Source organism: Triturus cristatus, chromosome 2_2 (genome assembly GCF_964204655.1).
Source record: "Triturus cristatus chromosome 2_2, aTriCri1.1, whole genome shotgun sequence".
NCBI classification, from domain to species: Eukaryota; Metazoa; Chordata; class Amphibia; order Caudata; family Salamandridae; genus Triturus; species Triturus cristatus.
In genome coordinates this window covers 1209585642-1209609556 of record NC_140582.1, presented here as the reverse complement: position 1 = coordinate 1209609556, position 23915 = coordinate 1209585642, and the positions used below count along the sequence as shown (strand labels likewise).

General features: G+C 42.9%; 1 protein-coding gene across 1 annotated transcript in view; it reads left to right on the top strand.

The window, feature by feature from the left end:
- Positions 1-23915, top strand: part of LOC146863410 (putative carboxypeptidase X1) — a 315940-nt gene that overhangs the window by 219871 nt on the left and 72154 nt on the right. The window contains exons 6-7 of the mRNA XM_085642839.1: positions 9746-9896; positions 20311-20399. Of these exons, the coding sequence (XP_085498965.1) occupies positions 9746-9896; positions 20311-20399 (240 nt within the window). The remainder of the gene's footprint in view (positions 1-9745; positions 9897-20310; positions 20400-23915) is intronic.

Genomic DNA, 23915 nt, shown 5'->3' with positions numbered 1-23915 from the left:
CTCTCTATCACGCTTCCCTGACCCAGTGAGACCTCATCAGCCCAGCATCTCCCTGACAATGAGCCCAGCCCCACTGTCCAGTATCTCTTCCCGAAATCAAAGAGACCTCTGATGCACAGAGTATGCCCTGCTCCTCTCACTTCAGTGTGTGTGTCCCACCCCAGCCCTCAGGATTGTCAACAATACACATCCTGTCTGAGGGTTGCAGTCCTCACCTCTACTATCCTTTCCAGGTCCTGGGCTTCCATGTCATGTACAACACCCAGGCACACACAAATTTCAGACACTGTTCGGTGCTACACACAATCCATGCAGACCAAAGGTAATTTAGGTACACGGCCATGCAGTGGTTAATTTGTAAAACTATAAGTGCCAGGGCCCTTGTCAGGAGGTCACAGCAGCTTGCCTCATCCATGCCCCTGCCAGTGCTGCCAGGCACAATACCAACACAGCTAATAACCACCCCACTCTTACACATGTGACAGATCATACTCTTCAAGGCCCCCAAAGCTAATGGAATGGCTTGGGTGGCAGGTATTAGTGATTGTTAATCTATATGAAATTAATACAGTTACTGTTGTGTTCATAAACATATTTGACAGATAGTGCCACCATGTAGCACTGCCAAAAGTGCCGGTGCTAAGAATTAAGAGCCGGTGCCAAGCACCAGAAATCACTGGCTCAAATTAAGCGCTGCAGTCATGGAACTTTACATGAGTGGGCCAATGCGCCCCACTCCAGGGACACAGGTAAAAAGTCCTGTTGAACTACAGATTACTACTGAACACAAAACAGGTATACTGCCACCACTGTGCTCATGTCACTTAACTCCAGGTAGGGGCAGTAGCGTGGTAGTGGTGTGTGTGTGTGTGTGTGTGTGTGCGTGCGTACGTGTGTGTGTGAGAGAGAGAGAGAGAGAGAGAGAGAGAGAGAGAGAGAGAGAGAGAGAGAAAAAATGGTGAAGGGGAAGGGACATAAGGAAGTTCAGGCAGAGAGACGGACTGAAATTAGAATGTTGAAGAGGAAGGAGATAAAACATAAGGTAAGCAGATGGAGGATTTTAGAAAGTTGTGAGAAGAGAAAATGATGAAGTGTTTAGGAGACCACCCCTTACACAGATCTCAGTCATGCTTTGGCAAAGTCAATATAACTGACTTATTTTAGGCAGATTTTAATTTTTGTAGTAGTTTTATATAGCGCTAACTCGACCCGAAGGTATCAGGGCGCTTTACATGAGCACCAGTTGCATTACAGACGGACACATTCATTTTTGGGCACGGGTAGATAAAGATTTGCCCAGAATCACAGGATGCTTGAGCCTCCCGCCAAGACTCGAACCTGTTTGTGATCTGTCTTGATGCAATTACAAACAAGCATTTACAATGCAATGGTCTCGGCAATATTATAGGTAGAGCTATTGGTATTGCTCATTATTTTTTTATTATTTTTGTATCCCTAAATAAATGGCATTGTCATTTCTATTGGCATTAGCTTTTTTTTTGCATATGTGATACCAGTCCTGGGGCTCCTTTCCAAATCATTATGTTCAGGTGTGTACATTAGACTGCATCGACTGTGCTGCACATTTGGTGACGATATTACTTCATTATTTTGTCATGTCTACGCATGTTGACACCAGCTATGCAAGGTCTCACTTCATGAGTACCAGTTTAACACCGGCATGCAGCAAAAAGCAACTGGAAAGCCAGTCAACCTTTGCCAGGGGCCACGATGTATGAACTCTTAATCCGTTTGTGCCAGATTTGTTGTTGTTGTTAAAATCAGCAAATTATGCAGCAGATGATAGATTATGTGGAATTACAGTAAATCCATAATTATGCGGAAATGTTTGCGCCCACAGAACAGCATAATTGCAGTGGCCCTGGCTGCATTCCCCTTGAATTCCGTAGCAGGGACAAGCTCAGGTGACGTCCAGCTGCAGAGGCAGTATTTCGTTTCTATTCTAGCACTTTACATTTTTGGCGCAAAGGGAAGGCCGGCGATGAAGTAACTGTGACAGAGCCGCACAAAGCTGGGATTAGGCCCAGGTCTCCGTGTTTCGACCCCCGCCCCTCCTCTACTGCGTGTTGTAATGTTCCTCAGATCATTATTAACAATCGTTAGCAGTGCTTGCTTTAGGCAGAACGTTTTTAGAATTAAGATCATATGGGTAAATCTTTTATCGATCTCAAAAGTACAGAAGCCAAAGGCAACACTGGCGGGATTCAATCAGGCGACGGGCAGATCACGCACACAGAATTGAGCAGCAAGCGCTGAACCCGCTGAGCATACTTCCCGCCTTCATTCAATCATTACTTATCGGTGTGAAGGGCGAATATAAGTAATTCGCTAGACGACGATAAAATGCATATAATTGTTTTGTAGACTTATACTTGAGATGGGAAAGTCTTATAAATGTAACCCCTAGAAACAAATAAAAATAGCGCTGGAAAATAAGCCTTCGCCCCTCTGGGGGGCTCACCATAACCCCAAGGCCTTAGATGTCTGTATGGACATTCACAGAGGGCAAGGTAGCGGCTTCCCAGGTGACCAGGCCTACCACACAATGCATATTTCCCTGTACATTTAAATTAAGTGTGTGCTTCAGATGCTGAGAGCGCAGTCTAAAACATGAATGATCACAACATGTTTCACGATATTAAACACATTTTTAATGACCGTGCTGTCAAATTTGGGTAGCAGGATTGTGACTGTTTTGGACATTTTGAAAATGCCCAGGCGTTCCTCTGTCGGATCTGGAGACTTCGCTAGGACGAATATTCTATTTGCAGCGCCCCTTCCCTGCTCAGAGAAACAACTATCTGGTACGAGCAATTCCAGTAAGGACCCACATAGCGCCCACCAAAAAGAGATCTATGTTTCAGCGCTTTAAGACTGGGTGTTATTGTTGTGCAGACACATGTCACCATAATATACCGGCCAGGATTCCAGAAGAAATCTTTGCAGCTCGAAGGGAGGAAGGGGGCTTCCTCCCCTCCTCATGGAAGCCTGGCTTGGGGGAGTCTAGCCGTGAAAGTGGTAGCCTTCCGCCGGAATAGGGAGGGTTGTCATGTCGGCGCACATGTCTTCGGTGCCTGGCAATGAGCGTTAGATAGGTGGCAAAAGAGAAGAAGTTAGGAGGGTAATGCAGCACCTTGGGGGAGACCGAAGAGGCGCACGCTGCCGAAAGATAGTCAGTGAATGCTGCACTGCTAGCTCCGGCACTCTGCATAAGAGCTGTAACAACTTGCGGCTGACCCCGTCTTGGTGCACGCATAAATAGAATGCCTTACTTAGAACCCCCCACATTCTGCCCCATAAAAAGCACTACTCCTTTTAATTTACATTCACAACAGCAAGAAGATCCTCACGGCCAGACGACAGCAAAACAATGACGGATGGAAGCTTCGAAATTTTTTCGGATTCGGGGGCGTGTTCCTGCTGTTCGAAAAAGGGCGTGGCTAAAAAGTGGAAAGAACAGCAAGGAACACTCCCCCGAATATGAAAAAGACGGAGCCTATTTGGAGGGACGGCTCTCTCCTCCAATGGTTGGCCTCCGTTTAGGAAGCCAGCCAATGGAGGAGAGGCAAAAAGAGAGGCGGGCTAAGGAGCCACTCTCAGAAAACATTAAATCTCCGACTTCCGGTTCTGCCTTCGGCAGACCGGACGGTCCTCGACCTAAAAACACACAACAAGGTGCCCAAATGTTGGTCGGGGCACACTGCATTAAGCACGGGATTCTTCTTGTTCATATAATATGACCCATATACTTAGTTACGTAGGCCTCGCCTCTTTTAAAGGATTTCTAATCACCCTTCTTTGGCCGCGCCCTTTTAGCGACCCCCTAGCCCCACACACTACACACTTCTTTCATCCCACTTAAAGTACTGTCATTACAGCCAAATTGCCTGTGTTTCTTTAGCATGAAGCGCTTCAACGCCTCGTCAAGGGTTGCAAGCGCTATATAAATGGAAATGCAATACAGCACAATTTCCGAACCAGCGCAGAGGAGCACAGTTCACCGGCAGCTTTAGGAAACGGATGGGGACAGTATGCTGAGTCTGTCTGCAGTGTGCGGCTGGAGGGAGAGTAGCGGCAGAAGAAGCGGGGTGAGTTCGGATGGGGTGCCTTGCTGCATCCCAGCTAGGTGTGGACGAATGACCTGATGTTCAACTATTTAGGAATGGGGTGGGAGGAGTACAGAGGAGCGTGGATAATAATTAGACACTTTGAAAATCACCCTGTTCTGCTCTCTGTGTCGATTTGATCCACATCATCGGAAATCGGCCCTGACACGGAGTTCACATAGTTTGGTAAGCAAACTGCCAGTTGGGAGAAGCCGGTTCTACCAATACTATTTTAGGGCCTAATCCCACACACAGTGACGCTGAATGACAGCATCACAGGTCAGAGTTCTAACACCACCACAAAATAGGACTCAGCCAGAAACAGGTGACGTATAAGGGATGCGCATGCAGAAAGGCAGATTTCACCCACTTTGCCATATGCTCTCTCACTGTTCTATAATGCAGGAAGTAGGAATGGCCTTGCAGATCATCTAAATTACCAGTTCCCTTCATCTGTCCATGTGGGATGTATGACGTTACAACGCATACATTTACATCGCGGTACATTACATTGCGGTTTTTACAACGCAAGTCGTTACAACGACTTGCGTTGGAGGGCGCTGGACTTAGGAGTAGTATAATTTACTATTCCAACTCCAGTCTACGTACAGTAGTGAAGGTGTTGGATAGTAAATTATACTATTCCTTGTCCTAGAGCGCCATCTAGCGCAAGTCGTTGTAACGACTTGCGTTGTAAAAACCGCGATGTAATGGCATCGCGATGTAATCCCCGCGTTGTAAACGATGTTTCCCGTCCATGTGTGTCTCAATCTGGGTGTTTATTCAGATTTGTGCCAGCAGGAAGAGGTCTAGGATTGATCTTTTTTGCCGCTCTGGGGAATGTGTTGTGTTGGGTTCTTGTTCTGCTCTGCGAGTGGATTGTAGAATGCTCTTCACTATGTGCGAGCATAGTGGACTGGGAGAGGCAGTTGTTGTGAGCCTCCTTCCCTACCAGTTGTTTCTTAAAAAGCTCCATAATAAAACCCTGTTTCTTACCCACCACGACTTTAAACTTCTTTACATTGGCGACGACCGACTGGCACGGCTCCCACGCTATTTCCTGGGTGGCCACCTTGAGCAGCGGTGAGGGCTCAAACCTCACAAGAATGTTGTCTTAGAACGACACAAGTTTCATAAGCGCCATCAACTACCTGGCAAACCAATCGAAACATATGTGGCGGTATTGAGATCCTTAGCCTCTTCGTGTGAATATACAGAATTTGAAGAAGAAATGATTTTTGATCAAATAGTTGAACACACCAACAATAAAAACATTCAAAAGGTCCTGCGTACCACGTCTAATCTCACTTTGCACAAAGCAGTTGAATTGGCAGCTGGCATTGAAAGCACTGCTTCCTTTATGTCTCAAATGTCTTTAACAAGTGAAACTTCTAAAAGTGTACCACCGGTTGTGTGTTTTTGTGTTAAAAAGAAAGAGATGATTAAAAAGAAAAGTAAAGTATTTTGTTATAGGTGTGGAAATGGCAACCATTTAGGAAACTCTGTGTCATGTCCTGCTCGAGATAAAATTTGTTCTGGTTGTAAAACAAAAAGGACATTTTGTGCAGGTATGCAGATCTAAATCCAAGACAAAGATTTCAAATCCTAAAACAGCGCAGTATGTATTACCAGTCTTCTGATTCCAGTGATGAAAGTGTGTTACTGTGCATAAATGATACTCATGTGCAGACACATGTGGGTCTCGATGTTGATGCTATGCACATGGAAATGGGTACAATTCAAAGACCATATTGTCTCATAACTGTTGTTGATATGGAAATCAATATGATGGCTGATTCTGGGTCACCCTTTACACCAATCGGTACTGAAGATAGGAAAAAATGTACAATGTGACTTTAGTGGGATCTTTTATTAAACCCTTTGCTTATGATGGAAAACCTATTGAAGTTTTAGGAGAATTGAATACAAAACTTTCTTTTAAAGGTGATGAAGCATCAGCAGATGTATATGTAGCAAATCATGGAGCATCATTGTTAGGATGGCGAGAGCAGCGGGACGTAGGTATAATTTTAGACCCGAATAGTTCAGAACAGATAATGCTATGCTGCCAAGATGATGGAGACACCAAGAGCAACCATGAGAGGCATCTAGCTCATGTTCTAGACGTGTTACAGGAGAAAGGCGTCACACTCAGAGCAGACAAGCGCAGGTTTGGCATTTCTGAAGTAACTTATTTAGGTCGCAAACTATCTGCAGTGGGTGTTGAGCCTAAGGATAGTTTAGTAAACAGCTACTGTGGAAGCTCCTGTGCCTCAAGGGAAGGATCAATGAAGATCTTTCATGGATTTGATGGAATTTTACTCTAGATTTATTCCTAGTTGTGCTCAAAGAACACATGCCATGCGCCAATTATCACAAAAGAATGAGAAGTTTTTATGGAGTGATTCATGTGAGCGAGAGAAAAAGAAAGAAATCAGAAATGCTATTCCCCCCAAACCATTCGACACAAGGGGAACTAGCGTAATAATTAATGATGCTAGTCAGTATGGTTTGGGTGCTGTGTTACTACAGAAAAGAAATGGGAGAGAGGAGGTAGTAGCATTTGCCAGTTGTGGTCTTAAAGGCGCCGAGTCATCATGCTCTCTGGTGGAGCGTGAAGCAATGGCATGTTGGTGGGGTGTAAATCATTTTCGCCAATACGTGTGGGGTACAGAGTTTATAAACAGAGTTGATCACAAACCTTTAATTGACATGTTCACTATGAAAGGTGCTGGTAAGGCTACACTCAGGATTGCTACATGGAATACAGAATGCAAGAATACTGTTACATGATGGAGTACATCCCAGGCATCAGGAATGTGATGGTGGATTGCTGATCGAGATTACCTGTGAATTTCCATGAAGGATGTCATAGAATTTTGGATGAGGGCGATTTTGTAATATGTGAGGTGTCCTGTGCCACTCAAAGTGCCATTTCTGAGGCTGATTGGTTAGAGGCATAGCCATGACAGCACATTGACCACAGTTATGAGATACATACATGAAGGCAGGCCCAATGGAAAAATACACGATGAACAGGTGGATGCATTTAGGAAAATTGAAGCCCACTTGTCTGTGATGGGTGGTGTGTTGAGGAGGACGGGTGTACTAGTTGTGCCAGATGCTCTTAGATCTAGGATTTTGGATTTGGCTCACGAACTGCACATAGGCATGAGGGCTATGAAGAGGAGAGTGAGAGATTCATATTGGTAGCCTGGTATGGATAGTCAAATTGAGCAACATGTGAGAACATGCAAGCCCTGCTTTACAAGTGATTAAACACAAGTAACTGTACCTTCTCCTATTGTTGCTGTACCGTACCTGAGGTTGCATGGTCGAATCTGGCTATGGATATTATAGGTCCTGTTGGTGTGGACCATGGTCATGTGAAATATGGCATAGTAACAGTAGATTATTTTTCTAGGTGGATTGAGGTTGCATTTGTGAATAGCATTACTTCTGCTGTGGTGGAAGAGGTCTTGAAGAAATTATTTCTTTGAGAAGGTGTTCCTGATGAATTGATTACTGACAATGGGCCCCGATTTGTGTCATGTGAGTTTGAGTATTTCCGATTTTGGCGTTAAGCACATTACCACTTCATTATACCACCCGAGGAGTAACGGTTTGGTTGAGCGCTGCAACTGAATGATTAAGGAGAATATACAATTGTCTGTGGCCAGTGGTTTGGATTGGGTGCAAGTAGTAAAAAATGCAATGTGGGCACGGCGCACTACACCTAATGCTGATACTAAGGTTTCTCCTTTTGTGTTGCTTAAAGGAAGATTACCGGGGTAAAAAATGAACAGGTCGTGGATGAAGAAGAAGATGTTGTCTGTTGATGCATGATGTTTATGAGGGACGTTTGATGGCTCAGAATAAATATTCCACATTTGCACAAACATTTCTGAAGGTTAATGTTGGAGATTTTGTTTGTGTGAAACTTCCTTTCAGAGGAGGGAAGAGGGTGGCTCAGATTTCTTCTCTAAAAAGGTAATTAATATTAAAGATTTAGCAGTGACGTTGGATGATGGTAAGTGCTGGAACAAAAACAGGCTATCTGTAATTTACCAGGAACACAGGTCAGGAACCAATGATCTGTGCAATGATAGACAAGGTTTAACCCAGAGTGTTGTATTGAGGCGATCGAGTAGAAGCACGAAGGTACCTGCCAAGTTTCAAAATTTTGTTTTGAAGTGTTAATTCCTTGTATGATAATAGAGTTAGTTAAGTTTCATTTGTATTCCTTTTGTGATGTATTAATCGTATTTATTTGTTCTTCGCTAATGGAGGGAAGATGTGTTGGGTTCTTGTTCTGCTCTGCGAGTGGAATGTAGAATGCCCTTCGCAATGTGAGAGCATCGTGGACAGGGAGAGGCAGTTGTTGTGAGCCTCCTTCCCTGCGAGTCGATTCTTACGAAGCCCCATAATAAAATCCTGTTTCTTTCCCACCACGACTTTGGACTTCTTTGCATGTCGCTTCCTCCTTTTGCAAGGCATCTTCTTGTCCCCCGGCCTGGGGTTGGTTGCTCTGTTCATTTCTGGGCCAGAGGTATCCATAGGTTGCAGCACACATAGAAAGAGGAAAAAAGGAAGGGAAAGATATTTCTCCTCGTAGCGCCTTCCCTGGGGAGGCGTACGGTATTGGCGCATCTACAGGTCATGGTCTTGTAAATATGGGGAAGCATCAAAACCCATGGGTGTTGTTTGGTAACACCCACAATAACACCTAAGGAACATCACCTGAGCGAAGAGGAAGGCAGAGCAGCAATTTGTGCTGCCTTAACTTACACCTTATCTGTGAGGCCACGCAAAGTGGCTCTGCGTGGCCTCATAAATATGATTTGCCCCGACACTAAGGCGGCGCAAGGGGCTCATAAATATGTCCCTAAGAGCTTCAGGATATCTTCAATGACAACCCAGCTGGAGAAAGGACAGTGGTAATAAGGTCTCTGGGGTGAGTCATTGTCTGCTCAGCCTGATTGACAATAGGTTTTTCTTTGGCACTGGGCTGACATGTCCTCAGTGCAGCAAAAGGGCTCCAATTGGAATCCTTGGCTGCATCACTGATCATGTGGTAAGCAAAGAAGCACATTACCAATTGCAAGCTTCATAGGGATGAGCAAGCCTTTAGTGACCTTCCAGCAGAAGATGATGATGAGACTCTGACTCACTATAAGAAGCTCTTGAGAGTCAAGAAAAGGGAAAACTTGATTCGTAAACCCCTGAAAGATTGCAGTATGAGCATCACAGGGTGAGGAATACATAAGACATCAATACTAGAATAATAGAGCTCCATTAAAATCGAAGTTCTGGTCCTGGCAATAATAAAATATGATTGGAAGAAGAGAAGTTAAAAAAAAGATGAAGTTCTGTGCTGTTTAAATCAGTGTCTCCATTAGACAGCAATACAATCCATCTGGGCCTGATTGTTTTGGTATAGTTGCAGAGAGCTGGTCTAGAATGATGATGTGCAACAGGTGAAATCTGTGTGTAGTTGTTGAGAACTAAAGAAATCATATTTCTCAGCACAATCCTCAATGAGAAACTGAAAAAGTGTCAAGAAAAGGCCCTCTAGGAGCTTGACGTTCTAACACTCTTGCTGTCTGTTTACCTTTTAGATTTTTAAAGCAAACAGCGACATTGAGACGCCCGTGCTGAACATGCTGCCCACGCCGATGGCCGCCCGCTACATTCGCATCAACCCACAAACCTGGTTCGAGAATGGCACCATCTGCTTGCGAGCTGAGATCCTGGGCTGCCCGTTGCCTGGTATGTCCTTCTCGCTATAACAAACTACTGTGCTATCATTGTGTACAGCACCTTGAACGCAGCAACATGCTGGCCTCCAGACCGACAGCTAACGAGTGAGAAAAGCTCATACTTCAGCGTGTCGGCAGCATGGAAGAGAGGCTTTATTGACGCTAATGAATTAAAACACATGTTCTTTGAAGAGCTTCACTTAAGAGAGGTACCACACATGTAGGATTCACCAGGAAGCGGGAGAGACTACAAGGTGGGAGACAGCGCACTGGAGAGCAGATACTGTCGTAGCTAAACGTGTTGGGCCTCATATGTAATTTTACTACTGATTGAATTTGTCCAGAATAACCTCAGCGACCAATTTAGTGTCTTCCCTTAGGTCCTCCGATGGATCTTGTTCTGTGCTGAGAGGGACTAGAATATTTAGGGGATTAAACTATTATCCTATGAGGACCTGGAATAAAATAATAGTTACTTACATCAAATCAACAGGTGTACAGATCACTGAATTTTGCAATTGGACACATTGACTCCAATAAATGAATGACATAGAAGCCCCAGAATGGTAATTTCAGCTGGTATTTTTATCGCCTCTAAGGAAGAAAGGCCATCGAATTTGAGTTTGATTTTATCAATTTAATGCACGTTAATAAGCTATAGGAATCAGGTTTTAAAGGGAAATCTCCGCAGAGTGAGACTAATCATGAGATAAATCAAACCAGTAAAGCTTATAACCCTCATACAAACCCTAGATAGTAAGTTCGGTATTTGCCAAATGACCAGTTCGTGAACGGATTCTCCTGTCTCTGTCCGTACTGCAGCACCGAAAGCCACAATTGTTGTCAGGAACCTTCGAGCCCGAGAGGTTCCTCTTACACAAGCTTACCAGTCGACAGCAAACGCAGTGTAAGTCACAGTTCGCCTTAGTTTCTGGAAATCCAAATCATCAGTCTCTGTACCACAAGGTGAATCGAAAAAGTGGGCAAGAATAGAGGACGCCCCGGTCCGCACTACGGGCAATAATACTCCATCGATTTCTGGTTGACACCCCTTGACAGCACCGATTTGATCGGACCCTTCTGTCCCATTGGTCAGTTGGATAGGTCGAGATGATGTAGTAGGTAAAATATACAAAATCCAGAAGATCAAGTCATCTATTACTTAGCAATTTCCATGAAACCATTGATTTTTATATCTCCGATTGGTTATGACATCTAGGAAGTAGGCAAGTCCATGCTCTCATCCTTTGTCAGTCCGTTCCCAAGCATGTACTCTAGAAAGTAACAAATTTGCTGCAAGTCCGGTCAAATAGGCTACAAGCGTGAAAGGAACTACTGAGTGTTAGAGCACAAGTAGAAACTTTGGTTCATGCTAAGAGGGAAATGTTTTAGGCTTTCATGAAATGCAGCCTTTGCAATCTGTGTTTGCGCTAAAATATGACCTTCCACATTATCGTAATACAACCCATCAGCTTTTCATTTAGGTCAATTATTGATTGCATCTACATTTTGTAAGTATGGAATACCTATAAAAAAAAATATACAACACTTACAGTAAATTCACATATTAGTTCTTCAATACTCGGTTCATGTTACAAGCTTATTGTACCATTCAGTAATTAGAAGCATCGCTAAAATTCAACATTACAAATCACGCATTACATTAGACTAAAAAATGTTCGCATCGATATCAGTGCTCACGTTTCTCATTCTAATATTAGCATTTATTTCTCAATACTTCAAACTATTTTATTCATACACTCATTTAGGACATTAATATTATCGTTTGATGTTTTAGTTCATTTTATGCATATAGAAAATATATTCCGATTAGCTTATTAAACCTTTTCTTTAGTTTCATCTATGGTTAGGTGTCATCACAAATCAACGTCTAACATTCTGTATGCTTCTACGATGCAGTATCTAGATCACTCTTGATTTTGTGCATGTTCTTAAAGCATGATAACTCATCACAATTGTCATATCCGAAAAATACTGTCGTAAATAATTTTCCAGGAGAGTTCATAGAGATCAGATGTACGAAAACATCTGTGCTCTGTCAATACCAACATGGCACTGAGGTGTAGCCAGGGAAGGTGTACTCATAAAAGACTGGGCAGGCACCAAGGACACTGTGTCAAAAAAAGAATTACCTTTGGAAAAGTAGAATGACACACTTAATCACTCACTTCTCACTCAAACACCTATTCACACAGGACCTATGCCAGTAGCCAAAAGTCAAATAAATGAATGCTTTATTCATCAAATAAATGCAGTAAGTTAAAAAAATTATTAAAAGAAAAGAGTCACCCAACTCATAGATTAAAAAACAATTGCATCAAGAATTCTTGCATAATATGTAGCAGAAACAATTCATTAAACAGTACAAAACAACTTTTAGGTCAACATAAATGATCCATTAAAAATGTAATTGTTATCAAAATTACAACAACACCAATGATGTGCTCCGGATTTTTATACAACAAGACCAAGAAGCGACGCATTTCGGTGGTATCAGCTGGTCCCGCCCTCTTCTAGCATAAAAGATTTACATGAAACCACAGTCGGTGTACTCAGATCCGATTTTGCTCTGAGATTCTGGCTTGATATCAGAAAGGAATCCTTGATCTCTTTCTTTGGGATGGTTAGTGTTTATCTAGGGTCCAACTTTACAGAGATATTAAACAGATTCCCCAATGTGGTATTAATATAAGGCAGCCAAGGAATTTTCAGAGCATCATCCAAGTTCAAACAATCTGAGGTAATAGACCTGGTGAAGACAATCTCTTCACTTCTCCATATTGATGCCCATAGTAAGAATGGACCAGCCCCCAAGATGTCCCCCAAAAATTGCAACCCCACCTCGTGATGTACAATAGTATTCGATACTAATGATGGTAAAGACAACAAGCGTTTTAAGAAGCAATTTTCTTCAGTTTGCAGGGCCACACTATTTGTGTTGCCCCAAAGTCCTGACCCGTATGTGGCAGTACTTACTCCTTTAGCTTTATAGATGGGTACCATCTCCTTAATTGGTCAATTTCCCAGTTTGGCTGCAAATTTAAAAATCCCTTGGTTAACCCTGCTCATTTTACCTCTTGTGTTTATAATGTGTTGAGACCAGGTACCACTACCTGAGAATAGTATACCAAGGTAGGAAAAAGACTTTATTGTACATATTGGGGTACTGTCTATAAAAAAGGTTTTACAAGATTTCTTTTTGGGCCCACATAGCATAGTAAATGTTTTCAGTTTGTTAATTACCATCCTTCGTTGTTTCATAAAATCTGAAAAACCATCCATCAGTCTTTGGAGGCCTACTGGGGTCCGGGCCAGTAGTACTGCGTCGTCCGCATAACGTAGTACAGGTATCAGACCACCCTCAACCCTTGGTGCGTCAGCCTGTATTTTTTGTAAATGAATATCAGCCTCATTAATAAAAAGGGAGAATAAAATTGGGGCTAACACGCATCCTTGACATACACCCCGTCCCACTTTAAATTTAGTTGTACATTCGGCCTGGGGGCCAAAGCGGACAGCACCAGTTTGTTTTTCATGCAGACGGGAAAAAAAACTGATGTTCGCGCGGGGCAATCCCACGTCGGTCAACGTTTGCCAAAGTAGATTATGGTTAACTACATCAAAAGCACTACTCAAATTGGCAAAACATAGATATAAGGTACTCGTCTTTTCCCTGGTGTATTTGCCGATGAGTAGCTCCAAGTTAAGACATTGTTAAACTGTCCCCAGGCGTTTCCTGAACCCGTACTGTACAGGCGTTAAAATATGGTACTCTTCAGCCGATTCCTCCAGCCTTTTATGTAGGACCCGACTCATAACTTTTAAGGAGGTATCTAAGAGGGTGATCGGGCGGTAATTTTTAGGGTCAGTTTTGTCCCCCTTTTTATAAATCGGGACAATAATAGACTCACCCCATGTTTGTGGCGTTTTATCCATTGTAGCTGAATTAAACACTCATGTTAAAATAGGTCCCCATAGTTCTGGTTCGGATTTGTAAACATCAACTGGAACTCCATCGGGATCTGGTGCCCGCCCCGCAGCACTCCCCTGGATTGCCTGAAGGACTTCATCACATGTCAAATATCTAAGCGGCAGGGCCTCTCTTTGTGGGGTTCCTTCCTGATCTAATCCCCTCACCATCTCCTCATTATTAAAAATTCTAAAAAAAAATGTGCCACCCATTTGTCTGCCGGGATAAATGAACCAAACTCTGGTAAATCGTCATGCTTCAGAAATGGGGCATTTACTGTGTCCCAAAAGAGTTTGCTGTACCCAGTTTCTGTGGAAATAGTCACATTTTCCCACGCTTCTACTTGTAATACCTTTTTCCGGGCCGCTAGAGCTATTTTATACTCTTGTCGTAGGGATTTAATCGCCAGTGCATCTTGCGGTGTTTTAGACAGTGCACATTTAAGCACCTGGAGTGCTTTATTGCAAGTACTGTCGAACCACCCCTTTTAATTTTGGGGTATTTTATCAGTCTGCCCGGTTAAAAGTGTTGTAATAAACGTGTTGATACAATTAACATTTCTAATTAATATGATTGGGGATATCTCATCATGAAGGCAATAGGCCATTTTGCACTGGTTATGTGTTATTATTTGCTTTAATGTCCCACTTGGATCAAGGCCCGCCCATTTTATTCCAGTCCCATTTTTCCTAGAGGGAGTAATATGGTCAGCTAAAGTAAAAACTTCTCCCTTAGGGCCCCAAAAAACAGAGATATGACCAGTAAATTGTGGTCGCTCAAAATGGAAGGAACAACAGTGGGGTTACCTCACCTTAATATGTCCGTAGTGGACACTAATATGTAGTCAATAGACGAATACATATTTCTCCCTATAAAGGTTGGGAATATCAGCTCAGGTTGCGGGGGGGGGGGGGGTGTATTTAAAACAGCGCATGACTGAGAGCTCTAGAGTCGAGGCTGAGCATGACTAAGAGCTTTAGCTGAGTCGAGGAGGAAGGGAGTGCGAGTTACTCACATTGCCTGTCATGAAGGTATGCAGACTACATGCCCATCCAATCCCTGGCCTCTGTGCACAACTGTTGAATTCTGGACTGTGCCAAAGGAAATGAAAATACTGTGCAGAAGAACGTGAGGCACTCCAGGGCCAAGAACCCTTTCACAGACCTTAGTAATGTTTAATTTACAGTCTCACATTTTCAGAACTGAAACATTTTCAATTCTATTTACAAGAATATCATAGTTGTTATTCATTTATCTGATGCTGGTAACAAGCATTGGCAATCGATCTGGCTGTTTTAGGTTTGGTTGTAGTGTGTTATGACTGGTTGCAAAGAAATGAAACTCAGGGAGGCACCTATAGATCGGTTAGCTGGCATCTGTGAGTAGCACGGGATTTTAGTTTGCTTGTTTTAAGCCACTCTCTCAATTACAAAGGCCACGCCTCTCGGAAAGGATTCCTAAGTAGCTTCTATGGCCTCGCCCCTTTTAGACACTCCTCCTCTGTTCTCATCCCAATTAAAGCATTCCTTTACTTGCATTGTTGATTGTAGGGTTGTACGATCGTGCTAACATGTAACATGTGTGTGGGCCTATGCATGCACGCACTCTTCCATAATACTTCTCAGCGAATGGAAATGGATTTATGTGTTTCAAAAAAAAAAAATGCCGCTAGAGGTCACTGTCTGCCCTGATTCCTCAACTTCAAATGACGATTTAATAAAAGTCAGAGTCATTCTAAGCCTATGATTAGGCGGAAGAAACCCCGCGCGAGATGTTTGCACTGCATTGAGAGCTATCAGTAGCGAGGCCAATATGTCACTTCACAGAGATGCGCACAAATAAAAACAGTACTGACGAACTAACCAGCTCAAGATGTTCTGCCTTACTGCATCGCCATTTAGACCGGCTTTGAAATTATATGAAAGGCCCTCCTCTCCGCCAGTAACAGCTTCCTGTTGTTTTCTCCCTAGGGTAGAGAAAGAAACAAGTTCAAAGTGTCACCAGTGATATAAACTTACACGCAGCTGGATACTGAACGCGGTATCTGTCTTCCTTTACGAACAATAGTCGCACGTCCTCTCATCCATAACCAACCGAGGAGCACACTCTTGGGTACAGCTTATAAATATATGTTGCCAAAGCTTGCTCCCACAAGTGAATTGCCGTACGTGCATGCGTTGCCATTGAAGGCAATGCAACGCGTGCACATTTTAGCCTGAAAAAGGCAATCGATGGCTACAGGTCTCTTTCCTATGGAGCGCATGCGCGCTGCGTAGGCGAGACCTATAAAGTTGTAACAGTGGGACACCATGCTCAGATCTTATGGCTAAGTAAGGAGGGAGGGAAAGATCTTATCCTAGTAAATTTCTACAATAACATTTTTGACGCGAGCTGTATGAATGTGGTAATTGCCCTTGACCGACAACTAGAAACTTTTTTAACTCTAATCAGTCCAGATTATGTCCTATTGTGGGCAGGAGATTTTAATATACAGGCATGTGAAATGCCCAATCCTCAGGCCTACAGCCCTAGCCATAGTGACGGGGACGGAACTGACCACTTTTACCCTGTAATAGTCATGTTGTATCTGTTTTGCAGGAATGTAATGCAAGTTCAGCTTTGCACAGTTTATACATAATGGGCTCTATGCACTACTGCCCTATGAAAACGTTTCCCCTAGATTCACATTTGGCCACTAGAACATTTAGTTATAGCATGAGGTTTAGCACAGGCCATGTGTAAGTGACACATTGTGTACTCTGCAAGGCCTTTATATGTGTGAGACAGTGCAAAAAGTGGATTGTCAAATCTGCCTGTCACGATTCCCAAAATGGCCGCCTTCTGCGTAGGTCAAGACAGATTTTCACAAGAACTGTGTATTGGCTTAATCAGCTGGGCTGGAAGCTCAGGACCAGCCTGCAGAGGAGCTGCTCCAGCATCTGGGCCACTTGTCTAAGAGGTCTATCCTGAAAAAAGCTTCTCATTGTTTTTTCTGTGCACAAGTGGTTTTACCGGATGTGATAATCCTACACCAAGTACATTGCACCAGAATTACCAGGTGCAGGGTGCTCATAGCCGGTAATAGCAATAGCACAGGATGCTATTCTAAGGCATCGCTTCATGTCTGAGGAGGGCGGTCACTCTGCAGCATCAGTACTACACGGTGTAGTAATTCTGCTCCCAGTGATGCCCAAACTTTTACTCTGGGTGTAAGTGTCTCTTAATATTGTCAGCAAGACATTTACAGCAAACTATTAAGATGTGTTGATTTGAACATACATCAGTAGTATTCAATGGGGATGTGTAATTCATCTTGATAATTCTCACTTCTCTCTGGAGGCCATGGGACAGCCTGTCAGCAGACTAGTGTAGTTAATTCAGACCCAACAGAGTCAAGCCACAAGAGGGAAGTGGGATTCACAGGACGTGGAGACTCAAGCTCCTTCAGTTCCATAATTGCTACTTTTGAATAAAAATATTGTTTGCTGCAGTGAAACTGGCTTCATTACACTGAAAAAATATGTTAAAATTACCTAAGGTGGTGGGAATCATCTTATCCTGCTGGGTTCGAATCTGCAACGCGCAAGTCAATTGATATTTTAGTAAAAAGTACATTAACCAAGAGAGATTTCTTACCAGCTTGGTAAATAAAAGTATCCGGAAGAAAATTAGATTAATTGAGTAGTTGTATGTTCTAAGAACTTCGGAATTAAATGAAGAGTATGTTTTTTCATTTGTGGCAGGTACCTGACTTCAAATTTCAGAGCCAGCATACTCTCTAGTTTTCCCTGCATTACAGCTGAATCTGTCCAATCACCTTCCAGCTGAATTAGTTCCTTTAATGTATGTGTAAAGTATGAACCACAGGTGATGCTGTTTGTGTGTGCCTGTGTTGCTGTCTTGGTCAGCCTATGTGCCTGCCCATCAGTATCCTACCACTGCTTGCTTGCCTGTAACATAGGTACGTGTGCCTATGTGTGACGGCTTCTCCACTAAGGTGGAGGAGCCTTGCCCCACTGCTCTCCGAGCGCTTAAAAAAAGGGGGAAAAAAATGATAATAGCGTAACTTTATTATCATTTTCTTTTTCCTACTGCAGTGGCTACGTTTTTTTCTGTGGGCGGGGCTGGGCCCTGTGACACCAGAGCACTGCAGGAGGAGGAGTGGAGGCACTCCAAGTGTGCCTGACATTTTGACCAGCCCTCTCGAGCCGCCCAAAACAGTCATGAGCACTTGCCATGTTCTCCATCCAGGCTGCATCCAGCCTGGGTAGAGAACATGCCTCAGGCTCCCAAGCTTGGTCTGAGCACCAAATTATGGCGCTCAGACCAATCACAATGCTACATTGCAACTTTGGAATTGGTCAGGGGAGCTTTGTAGCCCATGTGCTTCCTGCTGCCGGACTCCAGACAGGAAGAAGTCAAGAACATGAAGAGGATCGGAGGAGAGTCGGAGGCAACACCGGCCGTAGCCAGGTAAGTGTTTTTTATTTTATTTGATCTTTTTCAGTTCCTCCACCTACCGTCCCAGCCACACCACCCGAGTCCGGTAGCAGCCGCTACTGCTATGTGTGTTCCTTGGGTGTGCCTATAGCGACATGCGGGGTACCACAGGTCTCTTCTTTGAGCCCTACGCTTTTCAACATTTATGTCAGCCCGTTGGCAGCATTGATAAGATCTTTTGGCCTGCAACTCACCTCCTATGCAGATGACACACAAAGCGTGTTATCCATACAGCGAGGGTCTCAAGTGGATATGGCCGCGAGGTGCCACGATTGCCTGAAAGACATCGCGGGCTGGAAGGCCTCGAACTGCCTCAAATTGAATGCAGGGAAGACCGAGGTCATGATATTCGTCAACAATCCTAACATCTGGACTCCGGATATGTGGCCTGAGGAACTGGGGAAGCCACCAGTCCCCACGTGCTAGGCAAAGAATTTGGGCGTGATCATGGACCAGAAACTGGATTTTGGGGAGCAGGTTAGTGGAGTGGTTGCGACATGATTCCATATCCTCAGGATATTGAAAAAAATTGCATTTTCTCTTTCAGCCGATGGTTTTCGGTTAGCAGTCTCAGCCTTTATTCTGTCGCATTTGTACTACTATAATAGTCTGTACCTGAACCTGAAAAAAAAATCTGTACAGACTACAGATGGTTCAAAACGCGGCAGCGAGACTGCTAACAGGCATTCCAAGGTTTGCCTCTGTACGATAGGGACTCCGGCAATTGCACTGGCTGCCGGTATCCAGACAAGCTAAATTTAGGGAGCTATGCACGGTTTTGAAAGCATTGAAGGGCATTGGCCCAAGGTGCTTGAATAGGTGCTTTGATTGGTATGTACCCGGGAGAGCTCTGCGCTCCTCTGAAAGCAAACTAGTGGCGGTGCCCCGAATAAAAAAAAGGCCAGTTGGGGAGGAAATACCTTTTCCTATGGTGCCGTGAAAGCTTGGAACAGCCTGCCAGCGCATATCAGGAAGGCCGAGGAACTCCTCTCTTTTAGAAAGGGGCTGAAGACTTGGTTATTTAGGGATTGAGCCCCTCGTTGTCCAGGGAGTCAGTGTGCAGCGCCAGGACACCCTTGGGCATAAGTGCGCTTTAGAAGCTCCTAATAATAATATTAATAATAATCAGCGATGTCATTAGTGAAGATATTGAGCACCTTTGCGCTTCCCGTCTGGGAAGCGTCCCTCAGATGCACTGCAGGGGTCCAATGGAAATCTGTTTTATCAAATGTAATCCAGTTCAAGTAAAGTGTTTGAATGAAAACATTTTATTTCAGTTCACAGTGATTGTCTTTAGTTTTCATGAATTAATCATATCATTCATGTGGAGACGTTAATTACATTGCTGATGAAGCATTTAGAATGGAGTGCAAACCATCCCCAATGCATTTCGGGCATGTAGAATGCCCTTCATCAAGGGTTAAACTCCTTACTTAGTCTCGCGGTAACACGTCTAACTCCGGTCACACGCCAGCCGGGAAGCGCAACAGTCCTCAATTTGTTCACGTCCTAGGTTCAGAGGACAATACCTCGTTGCACGCCCACAAAACTTGTTTAAAGTGTTTATTAAATTCTTGATTACCAAGAGAGTGTGTGACCCATTCCTTTTTGATCAGTGAAAATATCGACATAGTACTTTGGGATGAATTGAGCTCTCCTTGATCTTAAGCCACTGGATTGTCCATGATTTTGGGAAGTCATTACATCTGCAAGGCCACTCATGGAGGTTAAAGGATGACTTTTCAATAGGAGTTAGTTGGAGTGAGTGTTTTCTTTAGGCTGAATGCTAGAGCTGTGCTGTACATGCGTTTCATGACTTCTTTCTGTATTTGTTTGGGGTTGTACTTGTTTGCATCCTCTTTTCCTTCTTCGGCTTTTTATAAGCCATTTATGGTTCTTGTAAGTCACGCATTGCATTTTCTTCCCTTTGCAGATCCAAACGCCCTCTATTCCTTGGACCATGAACCTCAGGTTACCGACAAACTGGATTTTAGGCACCACAACTACAAGGAGATGCGGAAGGTACCAACCTACACAGTATTCCATAGTTACATTACCAGAGCATGAACCTAAGGCAGATGGAGTTAAAACAATGAAAATGGAGTTGTTTTTCAGTTAAATATAACAGCATTGTATCTTATTAAACATTATTGCATTTGTTTAGATAGTAAATAGCTCTGTCTGTTCATTACAAACTCTGTCACTATTCTTTCATCCTTTTTCTAGGCAAGAGGTCTTTACCCGCACACCTTTTATACATACTGACTCCCAGGAGTCGAAGCCAACGGGCTCATGGTTGCCAAATAAGCAGCGATCACCTGCTATCAAAAATGGTCAGAAACCAGTACATAGCAATACCTTACAGGACACAAACCAAGGGCCTGAGATAATATTCTTGGGTTCACCAAACAGTCGCTGTAATTGCACAGCAAATGGTTTGTGACCCCAGAATATTTTTTGTGGCCATCTGGAGGTACTAATCAGTCAAAGCATGAAAACTAACATTCTTATTTAGGCAGCTTTCCATTTTTGAATCCTAGCGAATAGCTGTCGATACGGGTATAGAGACTGGGGATGTCTGTTCATCCAGTGGCATTCATAAAGTGAAGAAACTGTAGCATGTTTCTTTAAGCTATGAAATCTACTCTTTGAGGAAAACATCTGTCATGATGCACAAGAGCCTATATTCCAAAAAAAAGTGAAAACAGGAAAGATTACACTAAGACTTGGATGCCTTTTGGGTATTGGTGTCCCATCAATGATTTGCGACCGCATTTGTGGACACAAACGATTGATACATCTCATTGTTGTGAGGTGACTGAACATTGACTCCAGAATATTATTTGACCATAATATTGTAAACTAAAGATTGTGTTTACAAAAATATATACACTATTGAAGGTAAGTGTTATTTGTATACCTTTTTTGTAAATAATATTGATATTAAAAATACACAAGTATTGTGGTATTGAATATAGTTTTAATTAATTTTGTAACATGTTTTATTCATATGTTTAGATTTGCAAATATTATTAGCTTTTAAAGGATTTACTTTTTGTATTTTATTGTTGTTTTTATTGTTTTTCTTAAATCTTTTTATTACCATTACCATTTTAAAATAAAGCATCAAGATAAAGTTTTCAAAGGGATAGTACTTTTACACGTATAAAATGATTGCAATTCGCTCTTGTACACTTGTAGACCACTTCCATTGCATACTTAAGGGCGGATTACGATGCCATAGGAAACGGCTCCAACCCTCGGTCGGAGCCCTCCATAAGGCATCGTAATCTCCTGTTTGGATTAATTTCCAACCTAGCCATTTTGATGGAGTTGGTCGGAAATTATTCCAAACAGTATTTCCGAATAGCTTACGATGGGCTTGGGGAGCCCGTCTTGCATTCGGAAAGAGGCCTGTAATCCCAAGATTTCTACTTCCGACACAGAAAGGCTGTGGGAATCAGACTTTGGGGGCCCCCAGCAGGGCCCCCATGGGTGCAAGTCTCTGGATGGCACCCTAGGGAGCACCTACGGTGCCCAACTGTTGATCTCTGCACCCAGTGGCAGGCACCTTGAGGGGCCTCCCACCGGGTGCAGGGATGAACTGCACCTCTGCTCTTTACAATGAAAGCATGCATTCCGGTCGGAATGCATGCTCACATTGTAAAAAATAGGATTGAGACCGAAAAGTGTTCAGGCGCATCCTAATTGCTGGTTTGGGACCGCCGACAGGAGGTCGTTCCCAGTTCCAGTTACAGATCGATGTTGGACGGACTCAAGTCCGTCAGACATTGAAATCAGCCCCTTAATTGGAGCGAAGTGAAAGTGCATGTTGTTTTTTTATTGTTATTATATTTTTGGTTATTTTGGGGTATTTTGAGATGGAGTCAGTAGTGTTTTAAATGTAAATAATTTTACGTGCACAAATTTTGTTTTATAATTTTAAATATTTTGGATTTGGATGGTTCAAAAAATTAAAATGATTTATTTATGTAATAGAGTTTGGAGTTCGAATAGTAAATCTGACTCCACTCCCCCGCACCCCATTATATGCACTTTCCTCACTGTTTGTTTGAATGGAAATAAAACTGGGGAGAGGAGTTGGCTTAACGGCTAGGGCGGTCGACCTCGAATCTGGAAAACTGGGTTTGAGTCTCGGCAATAACGCTGAACATTCTTTGCTTCTGGACAAATCACTTAATTTCTCCATGCCTACCAAAAATGAATGTGTCCTCATGTAAAGCGCTCTGATACCCGATACCTTCGGGTCAAGTTCGCACTATATAAAACTCGGTAAAAAAAAACTTTGTTAAATCTCAAACCCCAACACTGCACTTTCCAAATTGCTTATACAATTGCAAATGTAAGCACTTTCCCCAGTGTCTGCAGTATTGGATTGAGAATAGTAAATAAGACCCCCTTCGATATATACATGTTCCCCTATTTTGTATGATTATTGTTAGAATAGTATACCTGACCACCACATTATATGCACTTTCTCGAATATTTTTGGGACCGAAGTTGGATTAGAAAAATTGATCTTTTTAAAAAAAAGTTTATGTGATTAAGTTTTATTTTAATAATAAAATACAGTCCATATGTGGTTTATATTTTTGCATTCCTTATATTTTTATTGTTGCTGTTGTCAATATTTTTGGCATTTACATTTACATTATAGGTTAAGAATTTGAAATGTTGTCCTGCGGTACATTTACCACAATATTTTTGCGTCATGATATTTTTGGGTCAATATCAAGACATACAATCCTAGCAAAAAAGGAGGCAGTAGAAATTTCACTCGCCCTTTTTCCGTCAGATTGATAGAGATACAAAGACATTTGTGACTCGACATGTACTTTGGTAAATTACCACTGTGTAATTGCCGAGCCCTTTATTTTCCAAATCACATGCTTTGTGAGCACAAAAAACTTACATTAGGTACAAATTCTTAATAATTAGCCAAACAAAATTATCCCACATCACACTTAGTTCGAAAACTGTGAACACTTAACCCATTTCTCGGAGATGTTATACCAAGCAAAATCACTAGTAGTCATTTCAGACCCTCCACATTCCTTTTCTCTTCATACAAAAACACGGGCCTGTTCCGCAACACTCTAAAGCAGTTGAACAATCTATTAGTCTTGCTCATAAGTAAATTGATCAACTGATCTATTTGTGAGGGGCTGGTTCCAAAACACGTGGCCACATCACTCCTGTTTTCAAGAGGCCCATTGCCGACCCAAGCCTTATCTAATAGCAGACCTATCTTGGGTCTAAATTGCATTGTGGATTATAGTTTTAGCAATCAATCAATCCGTATTCGTAGAGCGCAGCTAATCACTTACAAGGGTATCCATGCGCTAGGTTGCTGGACTCAGTCAAAAAGGCAGATCTTGAGTGTTTTCCTGAATTCTGCCAGAGAGGATGCTGATCGGAGGTGGAGGAGGAGGCCGCTCCAGGACTTGGCGGCGAGGTAGGTGAAGGAAAGACTTCCTCTGAAACTTTGGTGTATGCACGGTGTTTGGGCTAGGGCGA